The sequence below is a fragment of the Gobius niger genome (assembly GCF_951799975.1).
Source record: "Gobius niger genome assembly, chromosome: 12".
Classification (NCBI taxonomy): domain Eukaryota; kingdom Metazoa; phylum Chordata; class Actinopteri; order Gobiiformes; family Gobiidae; genus Gobius; species Gobius niger.
In genome coordinates this window covers 2,350,757-2,369,682 of record NC_136863.1, presented here as the reverse complement: position 1 = coordinate 2,369,682, position 18,926 = coordinate 2,350,757, and the positions used below count along the sequence as shown (strand labels likewise).

Sequence of the window (18,926 nt, the reverse complement as noted above, 5' to 3'; positions counted from 1 at the left end):
ATACATGTATATTTTTTGTATGCTCTTGTGTAGGCCTGTCACAAAAGTTCATATATCTACTTCATATAAATCGACAATAATTTGGCATTTTACCTAAGTAAATGTTAATTGCAACTCGTGTTGAAGATCTCTTAACATGTACTTTCAGAACAACTGCTTACTGAGATTTGGTTTTAGTGGTTATTTTGTGATTGTGACAGGCCTACACTTATGTTGTAGACAAACTTGGAGGCATGGCAGTGCCTCTGATGCCGCTCTGACAAAAACTGTAATGTTGGTGTTAACAAAAATAACTCATTTTAAAATTACTTCTAAAAGTGGCCAATTAAACAGGCCTGTTACATATCAAAAATGGTTCAGAAGAGTGAGCGAGGATGAAAAAAAAAATACAACAGCATTTGCCTATGGTAATGGTTTGTATCTTGTACCTGTGCAGTCCATGTACTCCAGCGGAGCCTGTTCTAGTTTGATTTTCATGATGACCTTTAGCAGAAACGTGACGTTGATTTTCTCACGCTGAAGCACAAGGCTTTCTGTGACCACACCTGCTACAAAGTCCTGATGTGCAACAGCATCCTGCTCCTCTTCATAGATATTAAGCAATCCAAGTTCCATTCGCTTCATCCAGATGGTTTGAATGGTCCTTAAGAAAGAAAAATCATACTATAAGTGTCAAAACATCAAAGCGTCTTTACCTTTCATGATGATGTGTGAATTATTTATGTCTGGGATTAATATAGTGTAATTTAAAGTGTTTACCATTAACCTTTGCAATACATTGTTCTACATTACTTTTTTACTTGACCATTCAACATCTCTCAGAGCTAGTAGGGCTGATTTACTAAATATTTAAATAAGCTCCAAAATTAGAGGAAACACCCTGTAAATCCTACCCATAGACAATAAATCAATAACCAGAAGGATACGTGTGAAAATAAAAATAGCGACTGGAAAAACAGGACGATATAGTGTGTGTTGGGACAAACGCATGGACACATGAATGACAGCACAACACTGTACGATACCATACATTTGATAACACCGCAGCAGAATGTAATTGGGGGGAAATGTGTCCATGAAATTGTTAGTGTGTACCTTTAACGAACATGTTTCACGATGAAAGCCAGGAACTCACAAATATGCATGTAATTATTTTTGTTGTTAATATTTTAATTTTAGATCAAATTTAGTGTACTCACCGCACACATTCAAAAAACACTGGATGGATCTTCTCGGAGGCAGTGCTGATCCCACCACCTTAGCAGCAGTCCTGTTCCTCTTGTGTTCTGCAAAAACTGACAAATGTTGTTTATGAGCACTAGACACTGAGGAATAAAATGGCATCTACTGCATTTAGAAGTTCCAGAGTTTTAAGGATTGAGATTACTCTAAAGGATAACTTAATTTCCCACTATACTTACATTTTTTACATGACACAAGGAGAAACATCTTCCAGCAATTGCTAGAACATTCGTGAAGCTCTAGCAGTTGGGGAAAACTTCCTCAAGGCCGTCCAGAAATGAAGCCAGCAGTTCAGTTACAGCCACTCATTGAAATTCAGCTTTTATCTGAGAACAAAATACAAATAATGTATATTAGCAAGCGGGCCAAAAAAACAAAACAATAAACAGTAAACAGTTACACCACCTCATCACTGACAAGCTCTCTCTTCCACTGGGCCCACCATTGGTTTTGTCATGAATGGGGTTGTTTTTACGAATTTCTCTCCATATTCTTCCAGTTTTCCTCCATTTCTTCTTCACAGTCACCTTCTTGAGGCTCCTTTTGAAATATGTTAAGATAAGACCTGACATTAATCTCAAACATACGGCATAAAAAGCACACAATCGAAACTAATACGTTTGCTACATATCCAGGTTGACCCAAGTTGTGGAATTTTATAATCCAAGTTTATATGCTAACACATTAAAGTAATTACTTTTTGTCATGTGCCAATAAATAAAACCATGGGTTACTCCCTCAATTTCATTCCCATACTTTATTAGGCATTTTGAAGCACACCAGATGTATTTAAAAGCAGTAAGTATGTATACAATGTATTAGTATAAAAATACATATTAAAACACATTTCCTCTTTCTGCCTTTACTGCACTAGTGCCACCTCTCTCATCCTCCCCTGACAATGCAAGTGAACGTGAATCTATAATTATTATAGTACTGCATTTCCAGACCTTCGTGAACGTGTGTTGTCTCCACCTCATGTTCACGGAGACACGCACGTGTCTTAAACACACACTGAGCATTTACTCAGAATGACAACAGAATAATCATTTCATTTTAACAGTGACGCACAGACGTTTGACGAGCATTTAATGTTAAACTGGGCCAAAACGCAGATCATACTGACAGTGGAAGAATCACTTGGTCACGTTCAAACCTCCGTACGGAGCACGGGGCTTTACCAGCCCAGTGACCGAGACGGGTCTGCGGCCAGAGACACTTGCAGTGACCGCAGAGCGTGGCCTGTTCTTGGGCTTGAACTGCGCTAGATTACCACCCGTGTTAGCTTAGCTTAGCACCCCTGCTAGCTTAGCTTAGCACCGCCGCTCCACAAATCAGAGAAAAGTGGCGCGCAGCGTTGTACAACACAAACAATAACGTAATGCGGAAATTATCGGTAGCAAAGTCATTGCTTGAGCGGTTAAAGTACTTGCTAAACAGTAAACTAACAGCCTTAGTAGTTTACCTTTGCACAGACACGAACTCAGATGAAACCTGTGGCATGGCTAGCCCAGTAGCTCCCCTCTTCCTCGTCTCTCTCCTCGTCTCTCTCCTTTCTGGGAGACTGGCCTGGACTTCGCCTGCTGCCTGCTGGGCTACACGAGAAAATATGACCACGATGAAGCTTTTAGAGCAAATTAAAAACCCCACTCTAAGACAACTTTCTTCAAATAGCCCACCCCTTTTGAAGCTAGCTTTAGCACCGCATGGCTTACTTTACAAAAAAAAAGAAAAAATCCATATATCCATATATGGGCAGGACATTGCTTAGGATGATATTGAACATATATTATATTTGGCTAAAACACAAGTGAAAGATTGTTTCCTTACTTTAGCGCGATCCTCAGCGAAGAAACGTCCACTCCATTTGAAAAAAAAAAACTGTTGAAATGTACCGCAGGACGGACTGATGTGGATCCTATTCTTCCGCCAGTTTTGTCCAGATTGATTTTTACCAACAACATTTCTTAAGCTGTTACAGTAAGAGTTATTATTAAAAATACGTATTCACTCTCAAAAAAGCTGAATATTATTTTATACTATTTTCTAGCACTATATGTGTGGCGCAGTAATATGGTTGTGGGGTTACAAGATCCGGTCTCTTTCTAAAACTTACCAAACTAAGTCAAGTTCATGTAGAAATGTTACTTCAACACACCTCAAAGAGTTTTTCACCTTTGAACTTACTGACATAAGTTAAACATTTAAAACGATCATTGTCATGTGAAAACAAACTACACTCTTACGTTACAATAACAAAATGGGCATACGACTTTTAACAGTGTATTTAAATATGATTACGTGAAGTGTTCCACTACAAAGTATAATTACACAAAATTAAACAATGTGGATTTTCTAAGCGGATAAAAGGGGGAACTATATTGTAAGGCGTAATAATACCTGGAGTAAGCTAAATGCTAACGCCGTCTGCGCTGTGTTTACGTGACTGAAGGCATGGGGGAAGATCAGACAGGTCCTAAAGAACTCGTCAAAGCTCAGGTAAGAACATATCTCAGTGTGGAAAAACGGTGGCCTATTCCTTTAAAATACGAATTGGGCGATTTATTACTAAAAATAAACAAACTAAACAAACCTCCAATATCTTTCTCCTTGTTGTTTCTTTGTTTTCTTCTTATTTATTTCACCTTTGAATTCAATTTGCGGAACGAGCTGAAACGTAGCACGGCTCGGCTGAGTGCGCAATCAATTATGGTCGGGCGGAACCAAAAAAATAAATAATTGTTCCGTCTACTTAACCACTAGAGGGCGTAGGAGCGAAAGATATGGACAAAAATATGACTTAATGTGAGAGAGAGTTACACGGAGGCTGAAGTTCTCGGAGCAGCGCGTTTGATTTGAAGCTCGTGTTTGAGCAGGTGTTGGACAACTTTCTGCGTGTACTTGTGTTCGGAGACAAAGCTTTGGAGACGGAATACGACCAGGATTGGATCTCACGCCTCTGACATTACGCAGCCCTGGATCTATAATGAACCACAGCCTCGGTCACTGCAGGAGAGACTTAAACACGCAGATGTCATGTGTGTTGGAGGATGTAACTACCGGTGCGGAGCATCTAAAGCTGCAGTAGCGGTGAGTGACGATGACGCACACAGCAGTCAGACCTCGTGCACTCCATGTGGACCCCTGGCCAATGCCCGCGAGCGGAGGGACCGTCACGTGGGGGCCGCCCGCGGAATTCTGGGATATAAACATGGCGGCGCCCTTATGGAGCTTAAGCCCCGCCCTACTCGCGATTGCACTTTATATTATATATTATTATTATTACGAATGTTGAGATGATGAGAAGGCATTGGATCGCTCATCAATCCTTTTTCAATTCCCACTCCTATACCTCATAGTAAGGCTGAACTCTCCCCCTCCCTCACCTCACGGTAAGGCTGAACTCTCGCCCTCCCTCACCTCATGGTGTGGATGCACTCCGGCTCTTTGGTGAAGGCGTAGGCGTATCCGCTGGACGTCGTCCCGAAGTCGATGGCCACGACCACCACGAAGGACGGTCTGTCGGGGACTTGATCCGAGTCATTCTGGACCAAACCCGGACCAAGACCAGACCAGACCGGACCGGACCAGACCGGATCAGACCGGAGCAAACAGAGGAGACAGGAGGGGTTAGTCCAGCGAGAGGGTATAGGTGCAATATGTAACTTTTGTTATTTGACCTCACAGTGACCCCGCGGTTTTCAGGGTTTCTGGTAGGTTTTCTCTGCTGATCACACATCTCATGTGCACAAATTCTCCAGTTCAGTTTTACCCAAATCTAAAAGCTTTGAGTGGAGACACCAGCGCCTCATGTGGAAGCAGCGGCCGACACAACGGAGCCAAACTTTGTTGCTTTTTTGTTGCTTTTTTGTTGTTGTTTTCATCACATCAAATTTGAAAGCTAAGACCTGCAAAACGAATCTAAACAAACATTTGTCCTCACATTTTTTCCACAATGTTTTTTCCCTTTTTTTGTTGCATCTGTTAGTTTTCTGTTTTTCTTTGGTTTTCTGTCACTTTTTCGACATTATTTTGTTGCATTTTTGTCACTTTTTCAATGATTTTTTTTCCTCATGTTTTCGTGTCATTTTTGTTGCATTTTCCAGAAGCTTTTAGATTTGGGTAAAGCTGAGCTGGAGACAATGTGCTCGGTTCAGGCGGGGGTAAGAGGTTCATATATCAGAATAAATCAGCTGAATAAAACTACTGTGATGAAGTTGTTACTCTCTGTGATCGGCCCCGAGAGGCCGGAGCTGCTGCTGCTCTCAGAGCTGAGAGAGGGATTGTTTTTGTTCAGTGAAAGTGCATCAAAGATGGAGACAAAAGCAGAGCCGCCCCGAGAGAGAGGCCCCGAGAGGAACCGAGAGGAACCGAGAGGAACCGAGCGAGAGGCCCCGAGTCCAGGACCCGGAGAGTGAGCGGGACAGAGATAGGGGGGTCTGTACCTGGATGTGTGTGGGGGACAGTGAGGTCTGCACCTGGATGTGTGTGGGGGACAGTGAGGTCTGTACCTGGATGTGTGTGGGGGACAGGGGGGTCTGTACCTGGATGTGTGTGGGGGACAGGGGGGTCTGTACCTGGATGTGTGTGGGGGACAGAGGTCTGTACCTGGATGTGTGTGGGGGACAGTGAGGTCTGTACCTGGATGTGTGTGGGGGACAGGGGGGTCTGTACCTGGATGTGTGTGGGGGACAGTGAGGTCTGTACCTGGATGTGTGTGGGGGACAGTGAGGTCTGTACCTGGATGTGTGTGGGGGACAGGGGGGTCTGTACCTGGATGTGTGTGGGGGACAGAGGTCTGTACCTGGATGTGTGTGGGGGACAGAGGTCTGTACCTGGATGTGTGTGGGGGACAGAGGTCTGTACCTGGATGTGTGTGGGGGACAGAGGTCTGTACCTGGATGTGTGTGGGGGACAGGGGGGTCTGTACCTGGATGTGTGTGGGGGACAGTGAGGTCTGTACCTGGATGTGTGTGGGGGACAGAGGTCTGTACCTGGATGTGTGTGGGGGACAGTGAGGTCTGTACCTGGATGTGTGTGGGGGACAGTGAGGTCTGTACCTGGATGTGTGTGGGGGACAGAGGTCTGTACCTGGATGTGTGTGGGGGACAGGGGGGTCTGTACCTGGATGTGTGTGGGGGACAGGGGGGTCTGTACCTGGATGTGTGTGGGGGACAGAGGTCTGTACCTGGATGTGTGTGGGGGACAGAGGTCTGTACCTGGATGTGTGTGGGGGACAGGGGGGTCTGTACCTGGATGTGTGTGTGGGACAGAGGTCTGTACCTGGATGTGTGTGGGGGACAGAGGTCTGTACCTGGATGTGTGTGGGGGACAGGGGGGTCTGTACCTGGATGTGTGTGGGGGACAGTGAGGTCTGTACCTGGATGTGTGTGGGGGACATGGGGGTCTGTACCTGGATGTGTGTGGGGGACAGTGAGGTCAGTACCTGGATGTGTGTGGGGGACAGGGGGGTCTGTACCTGGATGTGTGTGGGGGACAGGGGGGTCTGTACCTGGATGTGTGTGGGGGACAGAGGTCTGTACCTGGATGTGTGTGGGGGACAGGGGGGTCTGTACCTGGATGTGTGTGGGGGACAGTGAGGTCTGTACCTGGATGTGTGTGGGGGACAGGGGGGTCTGTACCTGGATGTGTGTGGGGGACAGGGGGGTCTGTACCTGGATGTGTGTGGGGGACAGAGGTCTGTACCTGGATGTGTGTGGGGGACAGTGAGGTCTGTACCTGGATGTGTGTGGGGGACAGGGGGGTCTGTACCTGGATGTGTGTGGGGGACAGGGGGGTCTGTACCTGGATGTGTGTGGGGGACAGAGGGGTCTGTACCTGGATGTGTGTGGGGGACAGGGGGGTCTGTACCTGGATGTGGGTGGGGGACAGGGGGGTCTGTACCTGGATGTGTGTGGGGGACAGTGAGGTCTGTACCTGGATGTGTGTGGGGGACAGGGGGGTCTGTACCTGGATGTGTGTGGGGGACAGGGGGGTCTGTACCTGGATGTGTGTGGGGGACAGAGGGGTCTGTACCTGGATGTGTGTGGGGGACGGGGGGGTCTGTACCTGGATGTGTGTGGGGGACAGGGGGGTCTGTACCTGGATGTGTGTGGGGGACAGAGGTCTGTACCTGGATGTGTGTGGGGGACAGTGAGGTCTGTACCTGGATGTGTGTGGGAGACAGAGGTCTGTACCTGGATGTGTGTGGGGGACAGGGGGGTCTGTACCTGGATGTGTGTGGGGGACAGTGAGGTCTGTACCTGGATGTGTGTGGGGGACAGGGGGGTCTGTACCTGGATGTGTGTGGGGGACAGGGGGGTCTGTACCTGGATGTGTGTGGGGGACAGTGAGGTCTGTACCTGGATGTGTGTGGGGGACAGGGGGGTCTGTACCTGGATGTGTGTGGGGGACAGTGAGGTCTGTACCTGGATGTGTGTGGGGGACAGAGGTCTGTACCTGGATGTGTGTGGGGGACAGGGGGGTCTGTACCTGGATGTGTGTGGGGGACAGGGGGGTCTGTACCTGGATGTGTGTGGGGGACAGAGGTCTGTACCTGGATGTGTGTGGGGGACAGGGGGGTCTGTACCTGGATGTGTGTGGGGGACAGAGGTCTGTACCTGGATGTGTGTGGGGGACAGAGGGGTCTGTACCTGGATGTGTGTGGGGGACAGGGGGGTGATTCCTGGGTCTCCGATGCTCTTGGCCGGAGACGGATTCGCCATCGGGTCTGAAACACGAGAGAGAAACATACAGTTAAAGTTCACACAGACAGAATAAAGCCAATACACAATAATGGAATCACAAAGAAGAAGCTAACATGCTAACAGCAAAGCTAACTGTGGGCTAGCGCCACTTAAACAGTATTTACAGCCAAGTCTGAGTAAAAAAAAGATCTCCTTTGTGTAACTGGATGAACAACATCCCTCTGTCCCTTTGTCTTTTCTGTCAGCGTAGGATTTACTCTCACGGACGATTAATGAGTAAAAAACGTAACATGCTACGACACCTGCAGTGGCGCTTACGGCCTCTAGGGGCAGGAGTGTCTTAGTTCTGCTTTAACCTGTTCAGGACCGCCGTCCCTGATCAGGGACTGATTCTAGCTCCATTTACTTGCATACAGTATTTAGGCACAGATTTTTAAACAGGCAATTCTAATCCAGTCATGGAACACCATCACATAAATCATTAACATTAACATTAATTAAGGACAGAAAAATTAAATAAAACATGAAAATCAAGCATTAAAATTAAATTATTTTTGGTCCAATCATAGGTTGACTGGATTTTTTTGGTCCAAAATACTCAAGTAAAATATAATTCAACAAAAATGTCAAGAAAAATACTCTTTTTGGAAAATTTGGCTCATTATTTTCAATTTTCACGGTTAGAAATTACCTAAAATTACTCCACAAATGAGAAAATCTTCTTGTAAACAAACTTTTTGACAATTCCAGTTCTGTTCCCTTCATCCTAATGACTATTCTCTTCAAAATGAGCCGTTTCCCAAAGAAATCCATTGATATTTGTGCTGGCAGTGCTCAGTGTTAGCCACATGTTAGCCACATGTTAGCCACATGTTAGCCACATGTTAGCCACATGTTAGCCACATGTTAGCCACATTAGCATATAGGCACAAACTTGTTGATTTCACAGGTGACAGTGGTACATCTGTGTAGAGGTCCATTGTCTCTGTCCAACAATCTGCCATAGTCCAGATCAACAGTGAATGAAGACGTGTAAAAGCTCTTTTCTGAGTAAACAAGGCGGCCATTTTGTTTTGGGGGAAGCTGTGACTGACGCACCTTTGTGCACTGAGATAAATATGGAAAAGAAATGACCCACTTCATTTTGCTTTGATTTAGTCCATGTTTGGGAGGTTCGTTGTTGCTGCTGCACTTTCTTTGACACATTTGTGAAAATATTTTTGCTTTTATAACATTTGGCACTTTGGAGAGGTTTGTGCACTATGCTAATGAGATATAGCACCAAAACACTAAAAAGTTTACAAATCCAACATACTTGGACCTAGACTTCTGAGATTGTGCACACATGCTGAGTATCAGTAAGGTTACACTACAAAAAGTGAATATCAAGCATTGGCTTAAATGACTTGAATTGAGGAAATATATCTTGTTTAGAGAGGGTTTAACTCATTTAGACATTTTTTCCTGATTTGACCAAGATTATTTTGCTAGTTTGATGAAATTTCAGACTGGTTCTATGGTAAATCTCACTTGAAATAAGAAAGTAACACTGCCAATGGGACAAGACCATTTGTCTTACACCATTGGCAAAGAAACTTACTTGAAATGAAGGCGAAATGTATTGAAACGAGTCAGAAACGTCTCAGAACAAGTGAAATAATCGAGGTCAAATGCCCAACTAAATCTTAACAAGTTAAAACAACAAAAATTTGGATTATTATGCTCAAATTGAATCTAAACTAATCTAGTAAATTACTTTTGGAGTGTACAACTGTACTAAATTTGGAGTGTGTGCTATGAAGTATAATTTCAGGAAAGACATTTCAGTTTATGTGTAATTTTCGATATATAAAAAACCTATATTTTTATTAATTTTTCAACTGCAGAATCTTTTTTGATGTTTTTTGTGACAATGTCCTTCTAAATCAAGCTACTTTTTGTCCTGATGATGGTTCACATAAGCAATGTGGACAAAGTATGTTGTTTTTATAGTAATTTTAATATGGAGAGGTTTAATTTAGCCAGGCGAGAGGACATCAGAATAGGTGGTCCTTAACAGGTTAAAGAGTCGTTCGCTTAGAGCAGAATCAGGCAGAAAAAGTGTAAATCCGCCGGTTTCCTCACAGGGGCCGCTGGGTCTGGGACTCAAACCCAGGACGTTCTCGGCGGCGCTCGGCCTTTGTGGCGGCTCTCGGCGGCTCTCGGCCTTTGTGGCGGCGCTCGGCCTTTGTGGCGGGCAGCTGTCTGTAAATGCCTTTGACATTTCGGATTGTGTTGTTAACGTCGTCTCTTTTCAGATTCCCCGACGATAAACTCCGCCCCCCTGCCGAGAGGATGAGTGCCGTCAAAACCACTCCGCCGCAATTACCGCCGGGAAATGGGCCCGCGGAGAGACGGACCGCCCGCCGAGCGCGCACCCGCCACTCCCTCCGCAGACTGCCCCCGTCCGCCCCGAGGGAGGACTCACGCCGCGTGTTTACGCCGCAGCCTTTTACCAAACGACAGAACGGATTTCAGAGAAACGCTTTTCAAACGCTCCCGTCCTTTTAGGGCTTTGTTCCAAACACGCAGAAGAAGAACTGTCACCAAACAGTCCAGACGAGGAGATGATTTACATGTTTTAGTCGAGTCCGCGGCGTCTCCAGAGACAAACGCGCTTTAATTAAAGATTAAACTCGTCTTTGTTATTTCTTATTACATTAAATATAAACCGATAATATAATGACTGTGACTGCGCCCCCTGCAGGGTCGTGTTGATATCCATGTGTTTTTGCCGTTATGTGTTTGTTTGTTTGGGGCATGTTAACCTCTTAACTCCCACCTGCACATGTTTTCTCCAAATTCTCCAAATCTTAAAGCTTCTTCAAAACAGAGGCAAAAAACGAGAAGGGGATGTAAACACAACAAAAAAGCTAAAAAAGTGACCCAAAAAAATGACAAAATGACAAAAATCCAGCAAAAAAAAAGACAAAAATCCAGCCAAAAAAAGACAAAAATCCAGCAAAAAAAAGACAAAAATCCAGCAAATAAAATGACAAAAAAACAGCTAAAAAAAGACAAAAATCCAGCAAAAAAATGACAAAAATCCAGCAAAAAAGTGACTAAAATCCAGCAAAAATGGACAAAAATCCAGCAGAAAAAAAGACAAAAATCCAGCAAAAAAAAGACAAAAATCCAGCAAATAAAATGACAAAAATCCAGCAAAAAAAAAGACAAAAATCCAGCAAAAAAATGACAAAAATCCAGCAAAAAAGTGACTAAAATCCAGCAAAAATGGACAAAAATCCAGCAAAAAAAAAGACAAAAATCCAGCAAAAAATGACAAAAATCCAGCAAAAAAATGACAAAAATCCAGCAAAAAAAAGACTAAAATCCAGCAAAATAATGACAAAAGTCCAGCAAAAAGTGACAAAAAAGTGACAAAAACACATAAGGGAAATAAAAAGTGACGACACTGGCAAAGAGCTCAGTGTGGGGAGGGAACATACGTGACTAAGTGAGGAATAACACATGACAAATACACCATCAGTCAGAAGAGTGGAAGTGACTCGAGTTACAAGTGCATTTAACCTCTTACCACCCGCCTGAACCAATTGCATTCTGTCCTCTTTGGCCATTATATAGGCCTGTGTAACACCTCATTTGAAAGCTAAGACCCACAAAACTGATCTTTTTCCTCACGTTGTTGCTGTGTTGTGTCACCTTTTGTATGTTTTTTTTTCTTTTTTTCCCCATTTTTTGTCACATTTTTTTGTTGAATTTTTGTCACTTTTTGGTTGAATTTTTTGTCATTTTTTGGTTGAGTTTTTGTCAAATTTTTGTCACATTTTTGTTGTGTTTAAATCCTTGTTTCTTCTCATTTTTTTGTGGCTATTTTGATGCTTTTTCCCCAAGAAGCTTTTTGATTGGGGTAAAGCCAAACTGGGAAAATGGGATCCGTTCAGGTGGGAGTTAAGAGGTTAAATATTGTGTTCAAAAGCCAAACTCGACGACATGTCCTAAAATCTATGTCACGATTTAAAAAAGAAAATATCACAGTAACAATATCTTTGACGATTAAATTAACAACGGACAAAATACTTCAAAATCTCAGCCTTACGCCTAATGGGAGGACTACATCAGTGATATTTGTATTCTTCTTTTTAGTGCCATATTAGCTTCCTCACAAATATGATCTACTCGAGCAGTTTAAACCCTTAACTCCCACCTGAACCAAGCACATTTTCTCCAGTTTGGCTTTAGCCCCAGTCCAAAAGCTTCTGGAAAAAAGCTGTGAAAATAGCGACAGAAGTGAGACGAAAACAATGATGGAAATGTGACAAAAAAGTGACGAAAAATGTATGAAAAAGTGGTAAAAATGTCACAAAAATGTCGCAAGAAATTGACAAAAAAATGACAAAAAATGTGATAAAAATGTGACAAAAAATGACAAAAAATTGACAAAAAAATTATAAAAAATGGACAAAAAAATGACTAAAATGTGATAAAAATGTGACCAAAAAATGACAAAAATTTGACAAAAAATGACCAAAAAAAAGACAAAAAAGTTACAAAAATTAGTTGAACGCCAAAAAAAAAAAAATTCATCTGATGACGTGAGGAAAAAGATCCTCTCGGTTCAGGCGGGAGTTAAGAGGTTAATCATTTCATTTTACTTTTAAGCACCGGACCCCGTGTTCTACAGTTTATGCTGCACTGATGGAGCAGAACAAACATGATCAGGTCCACAACAATATCAGACAATGATTTTGCGATAACGATTTGCGATACGAGAAAAGATGATCCTCTATTGATCTTAAAGGACAAACTCTCTTGTTACAATCGGCTTCAATCAGATCACTCAGGGTGACCGGAAATGTGCAAACAGTGAAATAGTAGAAAAAGAGGCGTCTTATGTGCAAAGAGTAAAAGCTAAAAAGGGGCGGAGTTAAAACAATAAGGAAATAAGAATAAATAGAGTAGAATATCGAGGGGTTTACAATCCCAGTGCAGGATGGTAATAAGTGATAAAGAGCAGCTGTTTTGCAAAAGTATCAAGAAAATAAATAAAGAAGACCCTCTTTGGAGCCAGGCTTTCAAGGGACTAGATGCAAGTTGATCATTTTACACTCACTACTGCCACCTCAGGTCTTATGCGTAACTGCAGCTTCTATATTAAGCTTTTTATAACACCTTTCTGAGCGACACTGCAGGATTTTAGAGGCAGTTGTGGTGAACAGGTCTGGGCTCATTCTAATTAGGACATGGAGGAAGATGTGGAACAGGGGTGGGCAAGTGTGTCATGGAGGCCGAAAACACCAAGGGCCGAAACTCACAATTGTAGCCCAAAGTAAAGCACCTTTTTTTCTACAAATATAAGTTTTGCACATATTTTATGACCTAATCGGGTGTTTTGCTCCGAAATGTGAAAATATTGACAGTATTTTCCACATTTTAGAGTCATTTTCACGTATTTGGTCTCTGATTAATGCAGTGTTAATTTCGTCGACTAAAATATTTAGTCTTAATTTTAGTCAAAGTGATATTTTTTCTGACTAAAATTGGACAAAAACTAAATTAAAAGTTCCTCATGAGACTAAAACTGTGACTAAAATGTCCAGATATTTTAGTCGACTAAAATCAGACCAAATAAAAATGAAAGGGAGAGACTAAAATCATCCAAACTTCTATTGAGCGTCTGAAAGAGGATCAAAGGATCAGCTCTGAGCTTTGTTCATGTGGAGCAGCTCCATGAAGCAGAGGAACAAGATTAAATATGATTATAATCAATATTATCAATGCAAAGTCCACTAAATTCGTCTTAAATTTTGTCGACTAAATTTACTTGCAATTTTAGTCGACAAAAGACTAAGACTAAAACTAAATTAAAATATGTTGTCAAAATTAACACTAGAGGGCCAAAGGTTTTATGCTGGAGGGCCGAATTTGGCCCCCGGGCCTGACGTTGCCTACCCCTGTGGTAGAGGTAGGAACATGTTTAGTTTTAACATTTTTAAACTCCGTATAGTCCCTTTAAGCCGTGTTTGGGAGGTGCAAAGTGTCCATTGGAATCTGCCCGGCCTCCAGGGGGCGGTGTTACAGTAATGTCAGCTCCATAAGGACCAGAGGGAAGAGCTTTCAGTGTTCAGTAAAAAGCACCAATCAGTTTAAATCAGCCTGAACTCCCCTCGTACGGCGACTCCCTGGGGACAATCCCTCTTCCTGTGTTTTGTCAACAAAATACTCTTTTTGGAAAATTTGGCTCATTATTTTCAATTTTCACGGTTAGAAATTACCTAAAAATACTCCACAAATGAGAAAATCTTCTTGTAAACAAACTTTTTGGCAATTCCAGTTCTGTTCCCTTAATCCTAATGACTATTCTCTTCAAAATGAGCCGTTTCCCAAAGAAATCCATTGATATTTGTGCTGGCAGTGCTCAGTGTTAGCCACATGTTAGCCACATGTTAGCCACATGTTAGCCACATGTTAGCCACATTAGCATTTAGTCACAAACTTGTTGATTTCGCAGTTGACAGTGGTACATCTGTGTAGAGGTCCATTGTCTCTGTCCAACAATCTGCCATAATCCAGATCCACAGTGAATGAAGACGTGTAAAAACTCTTTTCTGAGTAAACAAGGCGGCCATTTTGTTTTGGGGGAAGCTGTGACTGACGCACCTTTGTGCACTGAGATAAATATGGAAAAGAAACGACCCACTTCATTTTGCTTTGATTTAGTCCATGTTTGGGAGGTTTGTTGTTACTGCTGCACTTTGTTTGACAAATTTGTGAAAATATTTTTGCTTTTAAAAGTAAAAAGCACCAATCAGTTTAAATCAGCCTGAACTCCCCTCGTACGGCGACTCCCTGGGGACAATCCCTCTTCCTGTGTTTACTCCAGTCCTGTACTTGAGTAGTTTTTAGGATCTGTGCTTTACTCGAGTATTATATATGTTACAACTTCTTACTGTTACTGCATTAGAAAGACAAACAAAAGACTTTCCACGTGAACGAAACAGTCGCTGGAGGCTTTTATCGGAGACACACATTTCCCATCGAAGGATCTGCGGCGTTTTCTGGCGGCGGTTTGTGTTTCACGGATTGTCTGACTTTGGGAGCGTCTCTGTGGGGCAGGTCTGGGATCAGTTTCAGCCTCAGAGGAACCCGACGTCAGAGAGTCGACCGACAAACGGGTCACGCTTCGATCCAAGAGGAACGACTGAAGAACGTTTACACTCCTGCCTCAGACGCTTCACATTCACACATTAGATCTAAATATACTCACAACGGTTTTACTGCAAACACTCAGAAATAATCCAGCTGCAGCTCTTACACAATCTAAAGCTTTAGTCTTGCATATCAACATTTCTGTTACCGTGGAGATCCGCCATGTTTGTGGCTGTTAGCAAACCTTTCCATCGACTAACATTAGCTACAAACTGGGAAGGGGAATCTGATTTGTGTAGCACTTTTTATATGACACAAGTCACACCCAAAGCACTCACTGAGGGGGGGTCATTCACTCCAGGCTGATGGGGGTGTTTAAAGAGGGGGTGTTCTGCTTTTTTTCAGTCCCATAGCACCAGTCTATATCACACTACAATGATGACAAACCTTCTGTTGGTCTGTAAGTGCAGTAAATTAGAATAACTGCCTTGTATAAAATTGCTCTTTCAAAATGGCTGTAGTGAATGTCTTGAAATAGGCCTCTGTCTCTTTAAGAACCTCTGAGCCTTTAGACACGCCCCCTCCACACGCTGCACTGCAAAAAGTAATTAACTAGATCAGTGTAAACATCTCAATTTGAGCATAATAATCCACATTTTAGCTGTTTGGACTACTTAAGATGTTGTTGGGCAAAAAAGTGAGAAAACTTTGACAAAAAAATAATTAAAAAATGATTAAAAAATGATTAAAAAATGATTAAAAAATGACAAAAAAAATGACAAAAACATTTACAAAAATGTGCCAAAAAATAACAAAAAAATAACAAAAAAATAACAAAAAAATAATCAAAAAATGACAAAAAATTACAAAAAAATAACAAAAAAATAACAAAAAAATAACAAAAAAATGATCAAAAAATGACAAAAAATAACAAAAAAATAACAAAAAAATAACAAAAAAATGATCAAAAAATGACAAAAAATAACAAAAAAATAACAAAAAAAATAACAAAAAAATAACAAAAAAATAACAAAAAAATGATCAAAAAATGACAAAAAATTACAAAAAAATTACAAAAAAATTACAAAAAAATGACAAGAAAATGATTTTTAAAAAATTACAAAAAAGTTACAAAATGAGTTGAATACCAAATACTTACACTGCAAAAAGTATTTAACTAGATCAGTATAAACATCTCAATTTGAGCACAATAATCCAAATTGTAGTTGTTTTGACTGGTTAAGATGTTGTTGGGCGTTTGTCCGAGATTATTTCACTTGTTCTGAGACGTTTCTGACTCGTTTCGATACATTTCGTCCTTATTTCAGGTCATTTTCTTTGCCAATGGGGTAAGAAAATTAGTCTTGTCTCATTGGCGATTTTATTTTCTTATTTCAAGCGAGATTTACCTTAAAACTGGTCTGAAATGTCCTCAAACAAGCAAAGTAAACTTGGTCCGATCAGGAAAAGTGTCTAAATGAGTGAAAACCGACAAAAACAGGATCCATTTCCTCAATTCAAGTCATTTAAGCCAATGTTTGATATTTACTTTTTGCAGTGTGTCTGTCCATTGTGCATAATACCCCCCCTTTAAGACACATTTGTAGCCACAGTTTCCCCTGGGGCAGACTGACAGAAACGAGGCTGCTCACATCTGTGCAAACGGTCCCTCTGACCACCAACCAACCGCTCACACATAGGCATTGGGTGAGGTGTCTTGCCCAAGGACACAACGACAGATGGTAGAGCAGTTCAGAAAGTGGGGGAAAAGCCGTGGGGAAACTGCGTCAGCCGCTGAGTCAGGAAATACATTATTCCACATACAGCGACTTCACCACAGACACACTGCCTGAATCAGAGTCCGAGCTGGATTTAAGCTAAACGTCGTCTCTGTTTCCAGGACCAGCCGCTAATGTTGCTAACTAGTGCTAGCGGCTAATGAGTCTGGCGATTACTCAGGGCTGAAAGCATCCGGAAAACAAACCCAGCCACTGAAACGTTCTTAGAAAATGCAAAATAAAGAAATACAGCAGATGGAGATGTAGTGGCCTAGCTAAGCCAATGTAATAGCCTAACCCTCTATATTTTTATTCTGCAAAATGGACTTTTTCAAGCTTTCCATCATGTTATTCTGTCACTCCCTCATTAAAAACATGGCTGAAGTGTTGCCTTGGCACATTCACGTATTTCTGAGTAATCTGTAAAAACTCTGATGGCGGCCATTTTAGGGATAGGTTTGCCTGAGTCCTCCTAGGAACGCCCCCACCTCCTGGAGACGCCTCCGAGCCGAGTAACCAACCACTGCTCCTCAGCAGAACCCCCTCCCCACTGATGCCACAGACAGCGTGTGGAGGGGGCGTGTCTAAAGGCTCAGAGGTTCTTAACCCCTTAACTCCCGCCTGAGCCGAGCACATTTTCTCCAGCTTTACCCCAATCCAAAAACTTCTGGAAAAAAGGTGAGAAAATAGCAACAAAACTGAGACGAAAACAAGGATGAAAATGGGACAAAAATGTCACAAAAATGTCACATGAAATTGACAAGAAATTGATGAAAAAATGACAAAAATGTGACAAAAAATGACAAAAAATTTGATACAAAAAATGACGAAAAAATGACAAAGACGAAAACAAGGATGAAAATGTGAAAAAAGTGCAAAATTTTTTTACAATAAATGTACAAAAAAACGGCAAAAATTGACAAAAAATTGATAAAAAAGTGAAAAAAAATTGACGAAAATGAGATGAAGTGATGAAAAAAAATCTGATGACGTGAGGAAAAAGATCAATTTAGTTTTGTAGGTCTTAGCTTTCAAATGAGGTGTTGCACTGGCCTACCGGATTTGGGTAAAGCTGAACTGGAGAAAACGCTCTCAGTTCAGGCGGGAGTTAAGAGGTTCTTAAAGAGACAGAGGCCTATTTCAAGACATTCACTACGGCCATTTTGAGAGAGACATTTTATACAAGGCAGTTATTCTAATTTACTGCATTTACAGACCAGCAGAAGGTTTGTCATCATTGTAGTGGGATATAGACTGGTGCTATGGGACTGAAAAAAGCAGAATACCCCCTCTTTAACACAGAGGGACATCAGTCTGGGAGCCACGCCCTCTTCGCCCTCTTTGTCGTTTTTTCGTCCATTATTTCTCAATTTTTCGTCACATTTTTCTCACTTTTTTGTCAAATTTTTGTCCATTTTTGTCGTTTTTTTGTACAGAAGAACTCAAACAAGTCCGTGCGTCAGATGAGTTTATTTGTGTGACGTGTTGTAGCAGCTCATTGAAGACGGAAGCCCCTCAAAAACAAACTACGAACGGCACGAGAGAGAGAGTTTCATGATTATAAACCTGTGAGAATATGAACGGTCTTCCCTGTTAGTGCAGGTTCTCCAGACTCAGGGAACCGGTTTGTTTCTGTTTGTTCTCCTCACAAACATCAGGCGGTACCAGGACCAGTGCAACTCCATGACAAACCTCTCAGACCTCAGTGCAGGCGGGAAACAGAGAAGAATCTGAAGTTCTGAGTGAGTTTCTGAGCGGCCGAGGGGGGAGAGAGGGGGGGCGGGGGTTGGGGGGATTTAAACCCGGAGTGTTGTTGTTGTTTCACCCAGATTCCAGAGCTGTTTGTCTTTTATCTGAGCTCTTTTGACGAGCTGCAGATCTGGAGCGGAGCCAGAGACGAGCCCTCTGCCCCCCCCCCCCCCCCCCCTCTGTCCCCCCCCTGTGCCCCCGCCCCCCCCCCTCTCTGTTCCCTCTCACTGGGAGGGCATCAGACACAGGAGGAAAGAGGGAGGGTCTGAGGAAGGGAGAGACGCTTCCTTTAAAAAACACA

The 18,926-nt window shown here is 42.4% G+C and overlaps 1 protein-coding gene across 2 annotated transcripts in view; it reads right to left on the bottom strand.

Annotated features, from left to right (window-relative positions):
* Positions 1-7,994, bottom strand: part of hspa12a (heat shock protein 12A) — a gene marked incomplete at its 5' end in the record, with an annotated part of 34,984 nt that extends 26,990 nt beyond the window's left edge. For both annotated transcript variants that reach the window (XM_079567102.1, XM_079567101.1), the window contains 2 exons: positions 4,663-4,787; positions 7,896-7,994. In XM_079567102.1, coding sequence (XP_079423228.1) covers positions 4,663-4,787; positions 7,896-7,994 — 224 coding nt within the window. The remainder of the gene's footprint in view (positions 1-4,662; positions 4,788-7,895) is intronic.
* Positions 7,995-18,926: the final 10,932 nt, after the last annotated feature.